General features: G+C 36.8%; 2 protein-coding genes across 7 annotated transcripts; both read right to left on the bottom strand.

Moving 5' to 3' along the window:
• Nucleotides 1–1,608: 1,608 nt before the first annotated feature.
• Nucleotides 1,609–6,765, bottom strand: nutf2 (nuclear transport factor 2). Of its 3 annotated transcripts, none has more exons than XM_056766816.1 (5): nucleotides 6,614–6,765; nucleotides 5,439–5,560; nucleotides 4,844–4,915; nucleotides 3,767–3,865; nucleotides 1,609–2,309 (listed from the first exon to the last, which is right to left on the bottom strand). In XM_056766816.1, the coding sequence occupies exons 2-5, from the start codon at nucleotides 5,535–5,537 to the stop codon at nucleotides 2,196–2,198; spliced, it is 384 nt and encodes a 127-aa protein (XP_056622794.1). In that variant the 5' UTR covers nucleotides 5,538–5,560; nucleotides 6,614–6,765; the 3' UTR covers nucleotides 1,609–2,195. The 3 variants fall into 3 exon arrangements, with proteins under 3 accessions (XP_056622794.1, XP_056622795.1, XP_056622796.1); XM_056766817.1 differs by lacking the exon at nucleotides 6,614–6,765 and adding an exon at nucleotides 6,129–6,438; XM_056766818.1 differs by lacking the exon at nucleotides 1,609–2,309 and adding an exon at nucleotides 2,320–3,542.
• A 1,395-nt stretch (nucleotides 6,766–8,160) lies between these two features.
• Nucleotides 8,161–13,749, bottom strand: tsnaxip1 (translin-associated factor X interacting protein 1). Of its 4 annotated transcripts, none has more exons than XM_056765896.1 (15): nucleotides 12,905–13,749; nucleotides 12,450–12,543; nucleotides 12,259–12,352; nucleotides 11,791–11,987; nucleotides 11,515–11,650; nucleotides 10,850–11,019; nucleotides 10,599–10,670; nucleotides 10,428–10,518; nucleotides 10,204–10,325; nucleotides 9,937–10,065; nucleotides 9,687–9,845; nucleotides 9,340–9,449; nucleotides 9,098–9,221; nucleotides 8,852–8,958; nucleotides 8,161–8,720 (listed from the first exon to the last, which is right to left on the bottom strand). In XM_056765896.1, coding segments are annotated over exons 1-15 (1,800 nt in total). In that variant the 5' UTR covers nucleotides 12,907–13,749; the 3' UTR covers nucleotides 8,161–8,527. The 4 variants fall into 4 exon arrangements, with proteins under 4 accessions (XP_056621874.1, XP_056621872.1, XP_056621871.1 ...); XM_056765894.1 differs by having other exon boundaries at nucleotides 12,857–13,749; XM_056765893.1 differs by having other exon boundaries at nucleotides 12,450–12,555; nucleotides 12,857–13,749.
• Nucleotides 13,750–13,870: the final 121 nt, after the last annotated feature.

The following is a 13,870-nucleotide window of genomic DNA, read 5'->3' on the forward strand; positions in this document are numbered from 1 at the left end:
TTCCGGAACCAACGATTTGAGTTCAATGTTTATATCACAGGGTAACTCTATTGATATTAACTTTCTCTTTAGAGACATATAATACATCTAAAATAATTTTAATTATATTTTGTCTAGCATGTTTTGTCTCGTTCAGTTAGTTTATAAATCAGACAATTTGCCAGGTCATTGAACCAGATTTTGGTACCTTTGGCAGTGTGGGCAGGTGCCAAGTCCTGGTGGAAAAGGAAATCAGCATCTCCATAAAGCTTGAAAGCAGAAGGAAGCATGAAGTGCTCTTAAATGTCCTGGTAGATGGCCGCATTGACTGTGGACTTCAGAAAACACAGTGGACTAACACCAGCAGATGACATGGCAGCCCAAAGCATTACTGACTGTTTGTACACCTTACACCGGACTTCAAGCAACATGGATTCTGTGCCTCTCCACTATTACTCCAGACTCTGGGACCTTGATTTCCAAATGAAAAGTAAATTTCACTTTCATCTGAAAAGAGGACTTTAGTCCACTGTGCTTTCTGAAGGTTTTCATTATCTGTAAGCCATAATCATCAGAATTGTAAGAAATGAAGGCCTGAAATATTTCACTCTATGTGTAATGAATCTATATAATATATGGGTTTCATTTCCTGAAATGAGTGACAAAAATAATTAAACTTCTTCACAATATTTGTTTTTTTTTAGATGTACCAGTATTACCTGACGGCTTCAGCTGGATTCTTTCGGTCACTGCCAAGACGAACTCCATGCTGGCGGGTTGCAAACACTGAAGAAGATGCGCTTGACTTGTCGGAGGTGGGGCTGTGGAAATATTGTGTATTTCCTTCAGAAATGCACCAAATGTATGAATGAATTGTGAACGCGACACAGTTTAAGGGAAAGTAACCACAAAAGCAGCTTGGAGACGTTAAACAGGAGAAGAAGTGGATATACGGCCACTAATATAGATCTTATGAAGTGGGCGCATACCTTCACATTTAGTATTTTCTAGTCCTAAGCACGAAATATTTCTCCTTTAGTTTAAACATCTTGTGAAAACGAAGAGATCATCTCTCAAACTCAACTTTCTAATTTTACAAGCATCTTTGAAGTTACCACTTCTTATACTGATAATGCCAAGAGTTTCAATATATACCATACAGAAGGAAGACTTGTGCCACATTTACTTATAAGCTTCTACAGTTTCTCACATCCTATGAGGGAATTTTCAACGAAAAACATATACATTTTTGTCAATCTAAAACTCTTTTATCTTGTTGAAACTTGCTTTATTGATGTGGTGTCACCAGAGGAACTTTATGCACATATTCTTTTCAACAAGAGCATTAATCGAAAATTCTGCTCATTTTAAAGTTACACTAAACATGACAAGTCGAAAATAACCCTGCTTATTTATACTGCTACTCATAATGTTTGTCAAGCACCGCCCCACTTTTGCAGATGAGCAAACAGGTTTTAGTCAAATACAGCTGCTTTAAGACAAACTCGCTTCTTGCAAAAAGATGGGACTTATTTAGTAGAATCCAATATGAAGTGGTATCATGAACAGGCAAGCACAGAAAAGGCAGACGCACAACCAAACAGGGCGATGAACAAGATGATGACATGGTTAAGAAAATGTCAAAGGTTTTATTTTGTATCGTGGCTTTGAAATTATTGTCACAGATAGCAGTGAGCAGAAAGTGGGAAGCACACTGGTCTGAAGGGAGAAATTAGGGCGGTGTTCTTTGGATCACTAGAGCAACCTGACATCACATCGTATGGAGACTCCAATTTTAAGAGGGTCAAAAAAGACTTGAACTTCAATGAGCATATTCTAAAACCAAGCTGATAACACACTTTGTACTAAAGCAAAGACAGCAAGACGTCTGTTATCTCACAGTCAAAATGAGCAACTAAAATTGAAAATATCAAGGTTAGGCTAATATGTTTTTGTCCTGGTCAGGGCGTCCTCCGATATTCAAGATCCCCATCATCATGCAGGTTGGCGAAGGAAAAGGGTCAGTTTGATGGCCTCTTATCAAAGAAACGTCAGTTCTGTAGTGGAGGCAGTACTGCATATGCCTGTGATTGACTGCTGTAATCCGGTGCTGTTTGTCTTGAGGGCGATGAACGAAGGGCCGATTGGTAGGTTCAGGCATCAACAAGGCAGAACCCCATTCTTCCCCCACTTCCCTCCTGCCAGCCATGGGGTATTCAACTAAAATTGTGCAGCGCTAGACGGAACATGTCATTGGTGCAAACCCACGCATCATTAATGTTCTTCAGAATGAAGCTCTGATGGAATCCCATGATGGGGTCATCATCTGCCTACAAAAAAACACACACAAAGAACAGATTTAGACGAAGGTCCTAAAACCGGTGTGCAATAATCCTCTCATTTCATTACACACATGCCATTTACTGATGTGACTCTTGACTCTCAAAAAAGTACCACTTTATTCAACTTTTTTCTGTGGAGCATGATGCATGCAAGTTTGGGCTAAAGCTGGACACTTGTTATACCCAAGAAAGAGATCTAAGATGCCATTTGATTACTGTACCAGGGTTTCATGTGTTCTGCACAGTAGGATTGGTAAGCATTTTCCCTACTAGTGAACTTTTTCTTATTTTTAACAGCAACACTTTGATCAAAGTAGCTATGTCATGTACATTTACATACACGTACATTACAAGGTAATGGGATAACACTGAACTCAAAACAACAGTATAACATAACAGTTACTAAAGATGAGTCGTCCAAAACTTCAGAATTATACATTTGATAGTTTTAGTCTTTTGTTTATTACTAATATTGTCCCCACAAACAAAGATCCAGACGCCGTCACCCATCCATGCTTCATCGCATCTTCCATGTGCTACAGAAATTTCTAGTATTTTCTGACAGTGACAATTGGAAAATATTGTTTTAAATATGTGTTGTTTATAAAAAAAAAAAATGTATTTGCAATTTACCAATATATCGTAATGATATAAGCTCAAATTTTAATTGAGCCAAGTATAGACTAAAACATTGATTCTACATGAAAATAAATATTAGCACAATAATTAGCGCGGCAGAAAAATATAAAAAATGTGTTACACTGTGTGATCAATGACGATACTGCAAATGTAGTTGTTTATAGGGAAGACAGAGAGTTTAATGTTACAGTAAGTAATTCCACTGTAATATATGTGTGGAAAACAGTAAGGTAAGCGTGAGCCTTCTTGCGCTCAACAGTACAATGACCTAATAGGCACACGCAATTTATATTCAGCCTCACACACCAGGTAAACATGACACATCTGACACATCAAGTTGAATCTGCAAACACAGCTTAAAGCTGTTTGTACTGTGGGCATTCAGTGAGCATGTGAGCCCAAGCGGACTCTGGTCCTTACAAACATTAAGAGAACAAGGAAAGGCCATTTGACCATAAAGAGTCTTTAAACTCAAAGGTTGTGCAGGGCAAGCCTGAAGACTTCATTGGTGCCAACCCAGGCAGTGTTGAAATATTTCAACAGAAAGGTCTGATGGACACCCAGCACCTGGTCATCATCAGCCTGATAGACAAAAACACACACTACAACTTTCAAAACCTGCGCTTAGGAAAACTATTGCTATGCACTACCATCCGATATAAGGTGGAATAAAACGGCAATCATGAACGACTTTAACCTTTCCAGACTCATCAGACTACTACGAATATGCAAAAAGTGTTCACCTCACTGGCAAAATAATATGAAATGATTAGACTGGAAAAATGGGATCAAAATAAAATACTTACTTTTAGTTGGCCTACTACCATACTTAATATGCAGCTATCAGGGGTGGGCTGGTGATCTTGTGCTGTTATGCTGTGGCCTATTTTTGTGAAGGGCAGGCTCTGGGAAAAATAATTTCAGAAACACACAAATACTTTTACTGTTTAAATCATGTAATTTCATGTAATTTACATGCAGTAATTAAACACATGCTTCTGTTTAAGACAGTCAATGAAACAAAAATACACTTGCTGGCAAACCAGTGGCAGCTTACATCATGTCTACATCGGACACGACAGGCGCAACGTGACATGACAACCTGCTTGTTCTTAATGGGTTTGTCGTGTCGCACCGCACCCAATGTGGACAAAATAAAAAAATATTATGGGTTCTAATGCGTTTCTAATGTCTTTTGCCGTGTCAGTCGCTTGTGGTGTAGACACAGTGTTATTTTGCATAATGTATGGTAATGAAAACAGAAATATCAATTAAATGTCTGAATGACTTTGATCATGCAGCACCAGAATTGCAGGCTGTAGAGGACTATTGTCTCTCATTTACTTTTGCATTTATTATTTGCATTTGTCTGTTTGCATGGTCATTTGCATATTTATACCTCAAATAATGCACCTCTTTTATTTAATCAAATATTTTTTTGGGTTTCTACAGGCACTCGACTTTTACACTCAAGTGGCTTTTATTGTCGTTTCAACAATAAACAGTATAGTAAACAGTGGATCGGAACAAGGACCAAGGTGCTATACAAACATATGACAATCACAGACTACATAAAGTGAACATGTGCAAATCTATGCAAGTACAACATTAAGTGTTGAAAAAAAACATACATTTATTGCAAATGAGACACAAATAAACCACAGTACACAAGAGTGCAGATAAGTAGTGAAAAATTGTTAATGTAATAATACTACTGTACATGTAAACAACGTTCAATGAGGAACTAGCAGCATTGAGTGAATAGGGCAGTTATCGGCGCAAATGTGCAAACAGGTTGATACAGTGTATATTTGAATTTATTAATCAGCACACCCCCCCTCTCAAGATTGAATTTGTCAGATGCCATTTTAACGTATACTTACGGAGAGCTTTTCGACAATTGCTGCTTTTCCCTGGAATTGCTGACCCTCCCACGTAAGGCATGACGCATCAATCTAGGAAGAAGGACAGCATGTGACTTAGATGAAATAAAGATGCCAATATCAAGGCACTATAGAAATGCGGCCAGTCTCGACATATCAACAAGATGTATATAAGTCACACCTATCTGTCACATTCACTTCTGGGGAATTATGGCAATTCAGTTATTTAAAGGACCAGAACTGACACATTCACTCTATATTTTAATATATATTTGTTTGATGGATTTCCTCACCAAATATCCCACAGTGTACTAATTTTTTTAGTATTATTTCAAATAAAGCATATTTTCCTCCAACTGTTCCTTTAAAAATTAACAATGTATGAGCACTTCAGGCTCGTTTCTAAAGGTCCAGTATAGAGCCACATTTTCTGGCCTGAAAAGAATCCTCTGTTGAACACACGACAAAACTTGTTTGTTACTGGCCATCTACATGTAGCGTCACTCTGCAAGACATAAACCAGGGAATGGTTTGAACACTAAAATGACGGCAAGAAAGAACTATCCTGAACGAAAGGACTTCACACACTACTCACATATATTGATCCAAGTTGAGTCCTGTCTGTGTCAAACAGATGATAGTAATGTTGCACAAAGCTGGATCCTATTTGTTCCCATATCGGCTTGTCTCCCATTCTGATTCACCCTGCTACAGGCACTGGTAAAAGAGAATGACGCTTAATGTTCATGACAGAATGATGGCTGACAGCCATTGGAAAAGTACACTTAAAACACTTGTAGATAAAATCTGCAGGACATGTAATGTGTGAGCTTTCTGACAGCATATGCAAAGAGTAATATAACAAAGCACAAAGCTAAACGGCAAATAAGGTCGAACCTAGCTAGCAAACTCCTTATATTCTGCTTTGGAACTTGAGGAATCTAACACTCGTGTGCTCCACCCTTTCAAACACCCATATGCATTTGTCAGCAGCTTTGACCAGTTTATATATCGTGGAAAGGATTCTTTCAAACTTTAACACATCATTGCTGTATATTTTACTACGACAAAATACTGTTTCTTGCAGTCATATGAACGACAAGAATAAGTACGACTCATTCAAAGATAAAAAAACAGTGCATCCAATAATAAACTATAAAGTAAATCAGCTAACATGCTAATCATGGTGCCATGGTCTCTTATCCTAGATAGTTTATACGCAAGTCATACATTTATACAAATGAAAACACAGCATTAAGGTTATCGAATTCTGGTATATCATTACCCACAAAATGCAACATTTAAACAAGAAGGAAACTGGTGAAGTGAAGTTAGCATGCTAAGATTACTGGCTAGCTTCCATCGGCCTTGCTTTCTGATAGTGATTCATTTCAGCGTTAGCCGTAGACATGCTATCACTGACATGTCTGTCTACAACGAATTTACCGGCTAAAACCGTTAAGGAAAAGTTGTTGAAATACTTTGAAATATACATATAGATTTTGCGTGTGAATAATGACACCAAAAGCGCTGTCATTCGCTTCTAAAAATATCACAGAGCCATTTGAGCTGCGTGCAGACGCTAGACTCTCGCGCGGCCCGTAACGTTACACGCTCTTGTCCTGTCCTACAACATAGGCGTGTCCTGCTAGCGCTTCAGATTATTCTTAGCTTCTGTCCTCCTTTATTGCATAAAGTGGTTATAAAGTAGTTATATGCAACGGAGAAAGAACGTTAGCGATAATGTGTTATTCGAGGCCAGCGCCTTACCTCCGTGAGCCCTTAACCGAATCCCCGGTTCCAGTTATGGCGATTCCAGCGCGCGGTGAACAGAAGTTGAGCGGCCTCCTCGGAAAGAGCATGCGCAGTGCGTTTACACAAGGGTTTGAATGGTGCTAGTGGAAGTCTTTGACAGTCGTCAACAGATTGTGCGTGTAAACAGCTCCAAATCTAGAAATAGTGCTTCAAGCAGCAGGTGAATCCGAGAATAGTACGCTTCACGTGCTCACAACTATAATCCCACGGAAACGAGTATTTAAGCAATGATTCAGACATTTGCAACCTGTTCGAAATCAACATCAGTGACTACATGCGGTTTTTCAGTTTTATGTGTTATTTCTGTTTTTATTTATTTATTACAACGGGTCCTACAAAAGCAAGCAAGAAGTTTATTTAGTCCGTGTATAATCCGTGTATCATCTGATCATTTGATTATTCCATTTAATTTAACAAATTGAAAAAGAAAAAAATCTGTATGCACAAAAATGTAAAGAAAATAAGTTTTTCTTCTTATTTCAGCTTGAAACAGGAAATCCAATAAATAAATAAACCAAACGAAATAACCCTAATTACTGTTTTTTTAATTTTTGGATAATTTCCCATGGTCTTCTATGAGCGCACGCTTTGCGCATGCGCTTACCGGGATCGAGTGCATAGGAATTTCCGAAGATCTAAAATGAAAATGGACGCATTTGCATATGCTTCGTTTGTACTTTTCATTACTAACAAAAGAGTCACACTGAGAGAGGAGGACATGAGGGTGGAAAATATTTCTAAAATATAATATTGAACATGCCTATATTGTTCACATACAATATTTTCCAGACGTACAGTCGAGGTTTGTTAGTATTATTGCTTATAATATGTGACATTTAAGTGAAAAAATAGCTGGCTTGCTGCAGCAAAGGTGCAAATCTATAAATTACGGTTGTGATTTAGTAGTTAAATCGCTCAACGGAGTTCATCAGGATCCCCCACCTAAAACTACTGTCCTAGAGTCATTCATAAAAGATGTGTTGAAACTGAGATTTTATCAGATCTAGTAATTTGCACTATTACATTACATCAGTTTTAGCTCAATTAGCCAAGTAAACTGCCAAATGAGTGTAGTAATGTGAATATGTCTAGGGAATACATTCCATTGTGCAGATTTTGATATGATACTGATTTTAGGTAACATAATAATGTTGCAGTGTTCCCCAGAGAGCATGGCCTCTTTTCGGACATCTCGGGATATGTCATATTATTTATTAACATTTCATGAATATGAAACATGTACAGCTTGAGTGAAGCCATTGTAACTGATAACTGATCGATCGCGATATTCCTGAAGAGCTCTTGGCTATCAAGAGCTCAGTATCAGAAATCCGTGCGAAATTACAAAAAACATAAAAAACAGTAATTACATTCGTTATTTCGCTTTGGTTTATTTATTTATTGGATTTCCAATAAATTATTTCAAGCAGAAATAATAAGAAACTTTTTTTTTTTTTCCGTTTGTTATATTGAATGGAATAATCAAATGATCAGATGATACACGGACCTTATTTGTATTTACCACACATTGACTTAAAATGTAACATTCATAACCTAATGTCAAAAAACAATAAACGTGACAGATAAATAAATACAAATGTACAATTTATTTATATAAATCATTTTCCAGTAACCTGTAGGTAGACATTACAAATCATTGTAATAAAAAGACTAAGATAAGTGGGTTGTCTTTTCTTAATAAAAAAATCTATTATCTGTTAAAATATTCAAAAGGTTTTTAGTTAGGTTAAAATAATCTATAATCTTATAATGTAATAAAATGTTAGTCTTAATATGTCATTTATGTAATTATATAATGCATAATAGACTGCTATAAATACAACATAGTGTAAGAACATCAGTAGGTGTTTATTTTGTCCCTGCTCTTTTCACATCAGCCACTGAGAGACGCTGTAGCACAACCTCTGTGTTCACATCCAGATCTTGTAATTCCCACATCTTTGTCTGAAAAGCTACACTAAGGTTCCGGTCAAGTGATGCAGAATCCAGAGAGGGATCAATGGTTAAGAATGCAGTCCTTAGGTCCTCTGCATTCACCGTCCTATTTTGATGGCATAAAAAACAGGACAGAATTCAATTACTTTCACAATTGACTTTATAGCACTATAAACGGGATTATTTGAAAAAGTTATATGTAATTACTAGGATTTTGAAAACAGATCATTAACTCACCCTTTTCCCTCTAGATGTATCCTCAGCTCACTGACATATTGGAGTCTTTCATCAGTAGCCTGTTGTTTGAGTAGACTCAGGAATTCTTTATGCTTTCCATCTGTGTCCTGGATTGGGAACAACATCTATGCATCAGTTGGCAATCATTTTGTGTTTTTAGATAAAAATAATGCTGCTTAACTATGCATACTGTTCAATATTTAATGTTTTTTGGCTGAAGTATTCATCCCAAATTTTGGAACTGACCTCTGTAAAAAGTGTCTGATAAGCTATGCGTTCACCATTACTCTCTAGCTCTGAATGAGCCGCTGCCAACAGCTCCTGTATGGCCTGATCTGACTTCAAGGGGCAAGCTTTCCTCACTGCTTCACTAAAAATCAGCATACATTCCACATTAATGACACTTTATCTCAAACCATTATAGTACTACAATTATTGTGAAAGTATTTAAACCAGCGGCATCTCTGACATATTTTGTTTTTGCTCACCTAAATTCTGAAACAGTTAGTAATCCACATTCTTTTATGTCACTGTGAATTACAACCTTGAGCAAGTGAGACAGCAGCTGTGTCTGTCCATGGTAGAGGCTCTCATCCACCTGCCACCAACATTATCAACTATCATCAACAGATATCATACAGCACAATGTAATATAAAGTTAAAATCAAGTGATCTCATTCAAATGAGGTCATAGCTATAAGGCCCTTTTACCTACTGCAGTCCAATTAAATATAAAAAACTTGCAAAATCTAGACTTAGATGCTCAACACTGCTATAAACTTTTTTCACACGAGGCTCCTTTACAGCATTATATTTATATAGATTGGGCACAAACCTTCCCAGTCAGAATGTCATTAAAAAGACAAATGAGATCATCACTGAGATTGTTTTTGATGCTTTCAATTAAGCTGTAAGCCCACTGTCCTGCCTTCTCCTTAAATTGGTCCACAAGGTAGCTGTGCAGAAACACCTTCAGTTCTCGACATTCATCCTTCTACATTGAAGAAGAAAAGAAATATAATTATGAACACCAACGTAAGAATGTATTTTGCTGGCAAATCAAAGAAGATGAAGGTGTGGCATACCTTCTCATTCTCTGCAGTTTTCTCCCTCCAGATATCTTTTATAATATTGACCACATCAGCTTTTTTCAGTTTTAGATCCTTAAACGTCCCCTCGTAACGTAAATAAATGGGGACGTCATTGGAGAAGCCCTACAGAAACAATTGAGTTGAACTTACTAATGTTGATGCTATCTCAACAAGCATAAGGTAAAGCAGTATTTGTAAGTATAAATCATTTAAATGTTTAGACATTTAAATTGTTGTTGATTAAATGTTCTGAACCCTTACTAGTCCACTGAAGAAGTGGTCTGGGATCTGACTATTCAGTTCCTGCAGCAAGATCTCCAACTTCTTTTGGCTGGATTGCCTTTCAAAGAGTTCTGTGTAGCGCTCCTGACCCCCAAGTATGTCTTTAACATATAATATACAATATTACATCTGCTCATCTATGCTAAATAAATAAAAAAAAATGGCAAATGTAAGGTTCTTCAAAAAAAATAAGATACTGATACCTGAACATAGTTCCCAATTTGGTCTGGGAGTTGTAGCAGTGTGATTCTCATTTGAGCCATGTTGCTGCGAGGACTGATTAGAATTTACTGACTGTTGGTTACAAAAATGTTAAATAAACAGATGAATGCAAACCGCCTATTTGAGTTTATTATTATTATACTGTAAACCACCTGTTGGTGAACTTCAAGAAGTGTGTCATATTCTGTCTTCATCAGATCAAAGTCTGCCTGTAAGGTTTCCAGCTGCAATAAAGGTTTATATCAAATATTAATTGTAAGGTCTTTAATGTGTTAGCCTACATAATTAATTAAATGTAGAACAATCTCTCTGGTTATGTTCTTTGGGTAAGTTAAGAAAACTGGGTTTTTAGTGAATGTTGGAAATTGAAGTGAAAATGGAATCATAAAGTTATTTCTTTAACCTTCCTTAGAGTCTCCTCATGGAATCCATTCAGGCTCTCCCAGTCTCGACGAGGGACAACATCACTATATTCTGCTTGCAGTCGGTTAAGCTCAACCTGTGCTTTGGTAAGATCCTCTCTACACACTTGTAAAGCCATCTTCACCATCACAGGATCCTCAGCTTCCATATCTGGAGGAACAAGCAAAGCCTCCATCAAGCAAAGCTTGACTGCCTCAGAGCAAAGAAATGTACTACACCTCTTTTTCCTCACTACTTAACCTTCTCTACTTCCTTACTTTTTTGAGGGAATTCTTCGAAAACAAGGTTTTTGGCCATCAATGAATAATTAATTTTTCCTCTAGAATTATATCCAATGAAATAAATGCAAGACAAAATTCTAAAAAATTCCAACCTTTTCTAACCAGAGAAACTATTCAGGTTGTATTATAGGCCCTAGGTCGCTCTTGTCTTGACTACTGGTACTCGCTTCCAATGTATTAAATCAAACCTCTGCAGAATGCTCTAGTTTTAAACCTCATGTCTCATAATAGATGTTCACATGTTTGTAACTTGAGTAATCTTTGGATTAAAATGTAAATAATGAGGTTAACTTTAACAAATATTTGTTTCCTGTCCACATTTAATTGTTTAATGAATAATCGCTCTACCATTGCTATTCATTACCTTCCTTTTTGTCATCATCTTCAACATCTTGACTAGAGTGTATTGTGCTGATTTGAAGGATCAGCAGCTTTCGTGCATCACGTTCCTCCCTGTATAACTCATACTGGATGGCCAGGTCCTTTTTCAGATGATCAACCTGTTAAATGCATAAGATACAACACCACCTATGTTACACAGATACAAAGCAAGCTAGGCGTATCTGAATATTGCAAGGTAGCCAGATCTCCACAAACTTCAGATACACATTAGATACAATAACAGTAAAATCAGCTCCACCTGAATCTGCAGGGCAGACTGTTGCTCATTCATTCTCTCAATGATGCGCTGTAGACGCTGACACTCCTGCTTTAGAGCTCTAATCTCATCCCTCTCTTGTACCATTAGATCAAGAACCCTCTTCTCACATTGTTCTGAGACAAGCACTAGTTTTTCTCGCAGTGGTAGCAGATCCCTGATTTGTCCACGTTGGCTTGCTGGAGAAGACATTAACACTAATGACGCACGCCTAGTTCTATTTTCATTTGATTTTGTATGCCCTAAATGAGGAACATAACTTTCAATATTTTACTTCTGCAATGGATTATATCAGGGATGGTTTCGAAACATGAAATAAATAGTGAAAATTACAAGCAAAACTGAAACCTGTCTGTTAATGTAGCTACATCGAAAATAGAAGTTATTGTTTAGATGTTAAAGATCGGGGTTGAATGCAAAAAGGTTCCCTCTCACAAAATATATACATACCTAATGTGATGTCATACTCTTTTTTGATGGCAGAGAAAATAGGCTTGTATGTTTTGAACTCATCAACTAAATACCCAAAGACCTCCTGGTAAACCTTTATGACACAAGGAAATAAAGAGGCAGCATTACTTTGATTGTTAAAAAAGATAAGTACTTAACAATATAATAAATCGCAATAAGTGGGTTTGAACCTGAAGTCTGAGCTGTTGGATTTTTGGATCGTGTATGTCTAAACTTTCCAATTCCCTATTGAGATAGCATTCCAGGTGCTCCAAGAAACGAGGCCTGGTAAGAGATCTTAAATATATATTAAATATGCAGTTAGTAGAACCAAGACATATTTGTTCAGATCCAGAACACTTCAATGCTGCTGTATCTGATAATCTTTCATTATCATGACTTCTTATTATCTCAGTTTTTAAGCAAGGTAGCTTACCGTTATACAAATATTGCTAAAATGTTAAAACAGTTTATAAATACATTAGTTATCAATATACTGACTTGTTACTATTGACGTATACCATGTTTGGTTTAAAGGCAGCTAGTTTGGTGCACAGTACAACGTCAATTACAATTTAAAACAAACATATAGCTTGACCTTTCAGAATGTGACTGCGGTGGCATCTTAAATTCTTTGCGTACTGACATTTTGGATGATTTTTGATTGTGGTTATCTAAGCATATAACAGTAAACGTCTCATCGTCTGTTTAACTGAAGCTCGAACAGCATGGTATTGTTGTTGTTTGAGGGGTGGTTGCTATGGTATCATAGGACCCCAGAAAAGACCTCTCGTTTGTAGGTGTCCATAGCGCGCCGTTATGGAAAATAACGTAGCCGGTGGACTTCAAACTAAATATGTCATAAGGAATGGAGTGATATATGTAAATAGATATGAAAGGTATTTCTTAAATATTTTAAGTATTATATATCATAAATTGTTTTGTGGGAATTATCCGTGGTCTTTTTTTCTCTCTCGGCAATAAGTAATTGCCTGCTGCATTACGCCACAGAGGCTCTTGTTTTTCTAAACCCATCTGTTTTTTTAGACAGTAGAAATCCTCAAAGTTGCTCAACAAAAATGAAACAAAGTGTTGTTTAACTTGATCAGGTTAGAAGTGTGTAATTGTAGCCTGGCATCGACGTTGTGTCGCTGCTTATATACTGACATAACACATTTTGTTGAAGTTTTTATGCACGGAAAACAACTGGTTTCATTAAATATTGAATTAAATAACCTAATGTTTTTTCTGTATAGACATAATTGTCCACATGATTATTAAATATAATTGTTTCATAAGGCTTTCATGAAATCCGAGTGAAACAAATATATTTAATTACAACAAACGTGTATTGACGTGATGTTTCAGCACGCGTTTTATCAAATGACTGACTAATAAAAAGATAATTTTGGGATTCAATTGAGATAATAGTCGAAACCAAGCATATAGACTTTTGATCTGTCATAAAAACTACAAATCCTACAGCGCGTTTTAAACCCCTCTGCTCTTTCCGACGGCCTGGAATGTAATTATTTATGGGTCATGTAGTGAATGGCACTTCCCTCATGTCATCAGTGTGCACTGCGCAGGGCTTTGTGCTCAACTACAGTAC

The sequence above is a fragment of the Triplophysa dalaica genome, chromosome 14, assembly GCF_015846415.1.
Source record: "Triplophysa dalaica isolate WHDGS20190420 chromosome 14, ASM1584641v1, whole genome shotgun sequence".
Lineage (NCBI taxonomy): Eukaryota > Metazoa > Chordata > Actinopteri > Cypriniformes > Nemacheilidae > Triplophysa > Triplophysa dalaica.

What these genes read in the sequence shown, in the direction of transcription:
- tsnaxip1 (XM_056765893.1), bottom strand. Translation starts at nt 12,906, where the DNA reads ATGTCAGTACGCAAAGAATTTAAGATGCCACCGCAGTCACATTCTGAA. An exon ending in ACCACTTCTTCAGTGGACTA is followed by an intron (nt 10,066 to 10,203) that starts GTAAGGGTTCAG and finishes TTGTTTCTGTAG; the next exon opens with GGCTTCTCCAATGACGTCCC. An exon ending in CTAACTGTTTCAGAATTTAG is followed by an intron (nt 9,222 to 9,339) that starts GTGAGCAAAAAC and finishes GCTGATTTTTAG; the next exon opens with TGAAGCAGTGAGGAAAGCTT.
- nutf2 (XM_056766816.1), bottom strand. Translation starts at nt 5,537, where the DNA reads ATGGGAGACAAGCCGATATGGGAACAAATAGGATCCAGCTTTGTGCAA. An exon ending in CAATTGTCGAAAAGCTCTCC is followed by an intron (nt 3,866 to 4,843) that starts GTAAGTATACGT and finishes TATTTTTCCCAG; the next exon opens with AGCCTGCCCTTCACAAAAAT. An exon ending in TGGTAGTAGGCCAACTAAAA is followed by an intron (nt 2,310 to 3,766) that starts GTAAGTATTTTA and finishes GTTTTTTTGTAG; the next exon opens with GCAGATGATGACCCCATCAT.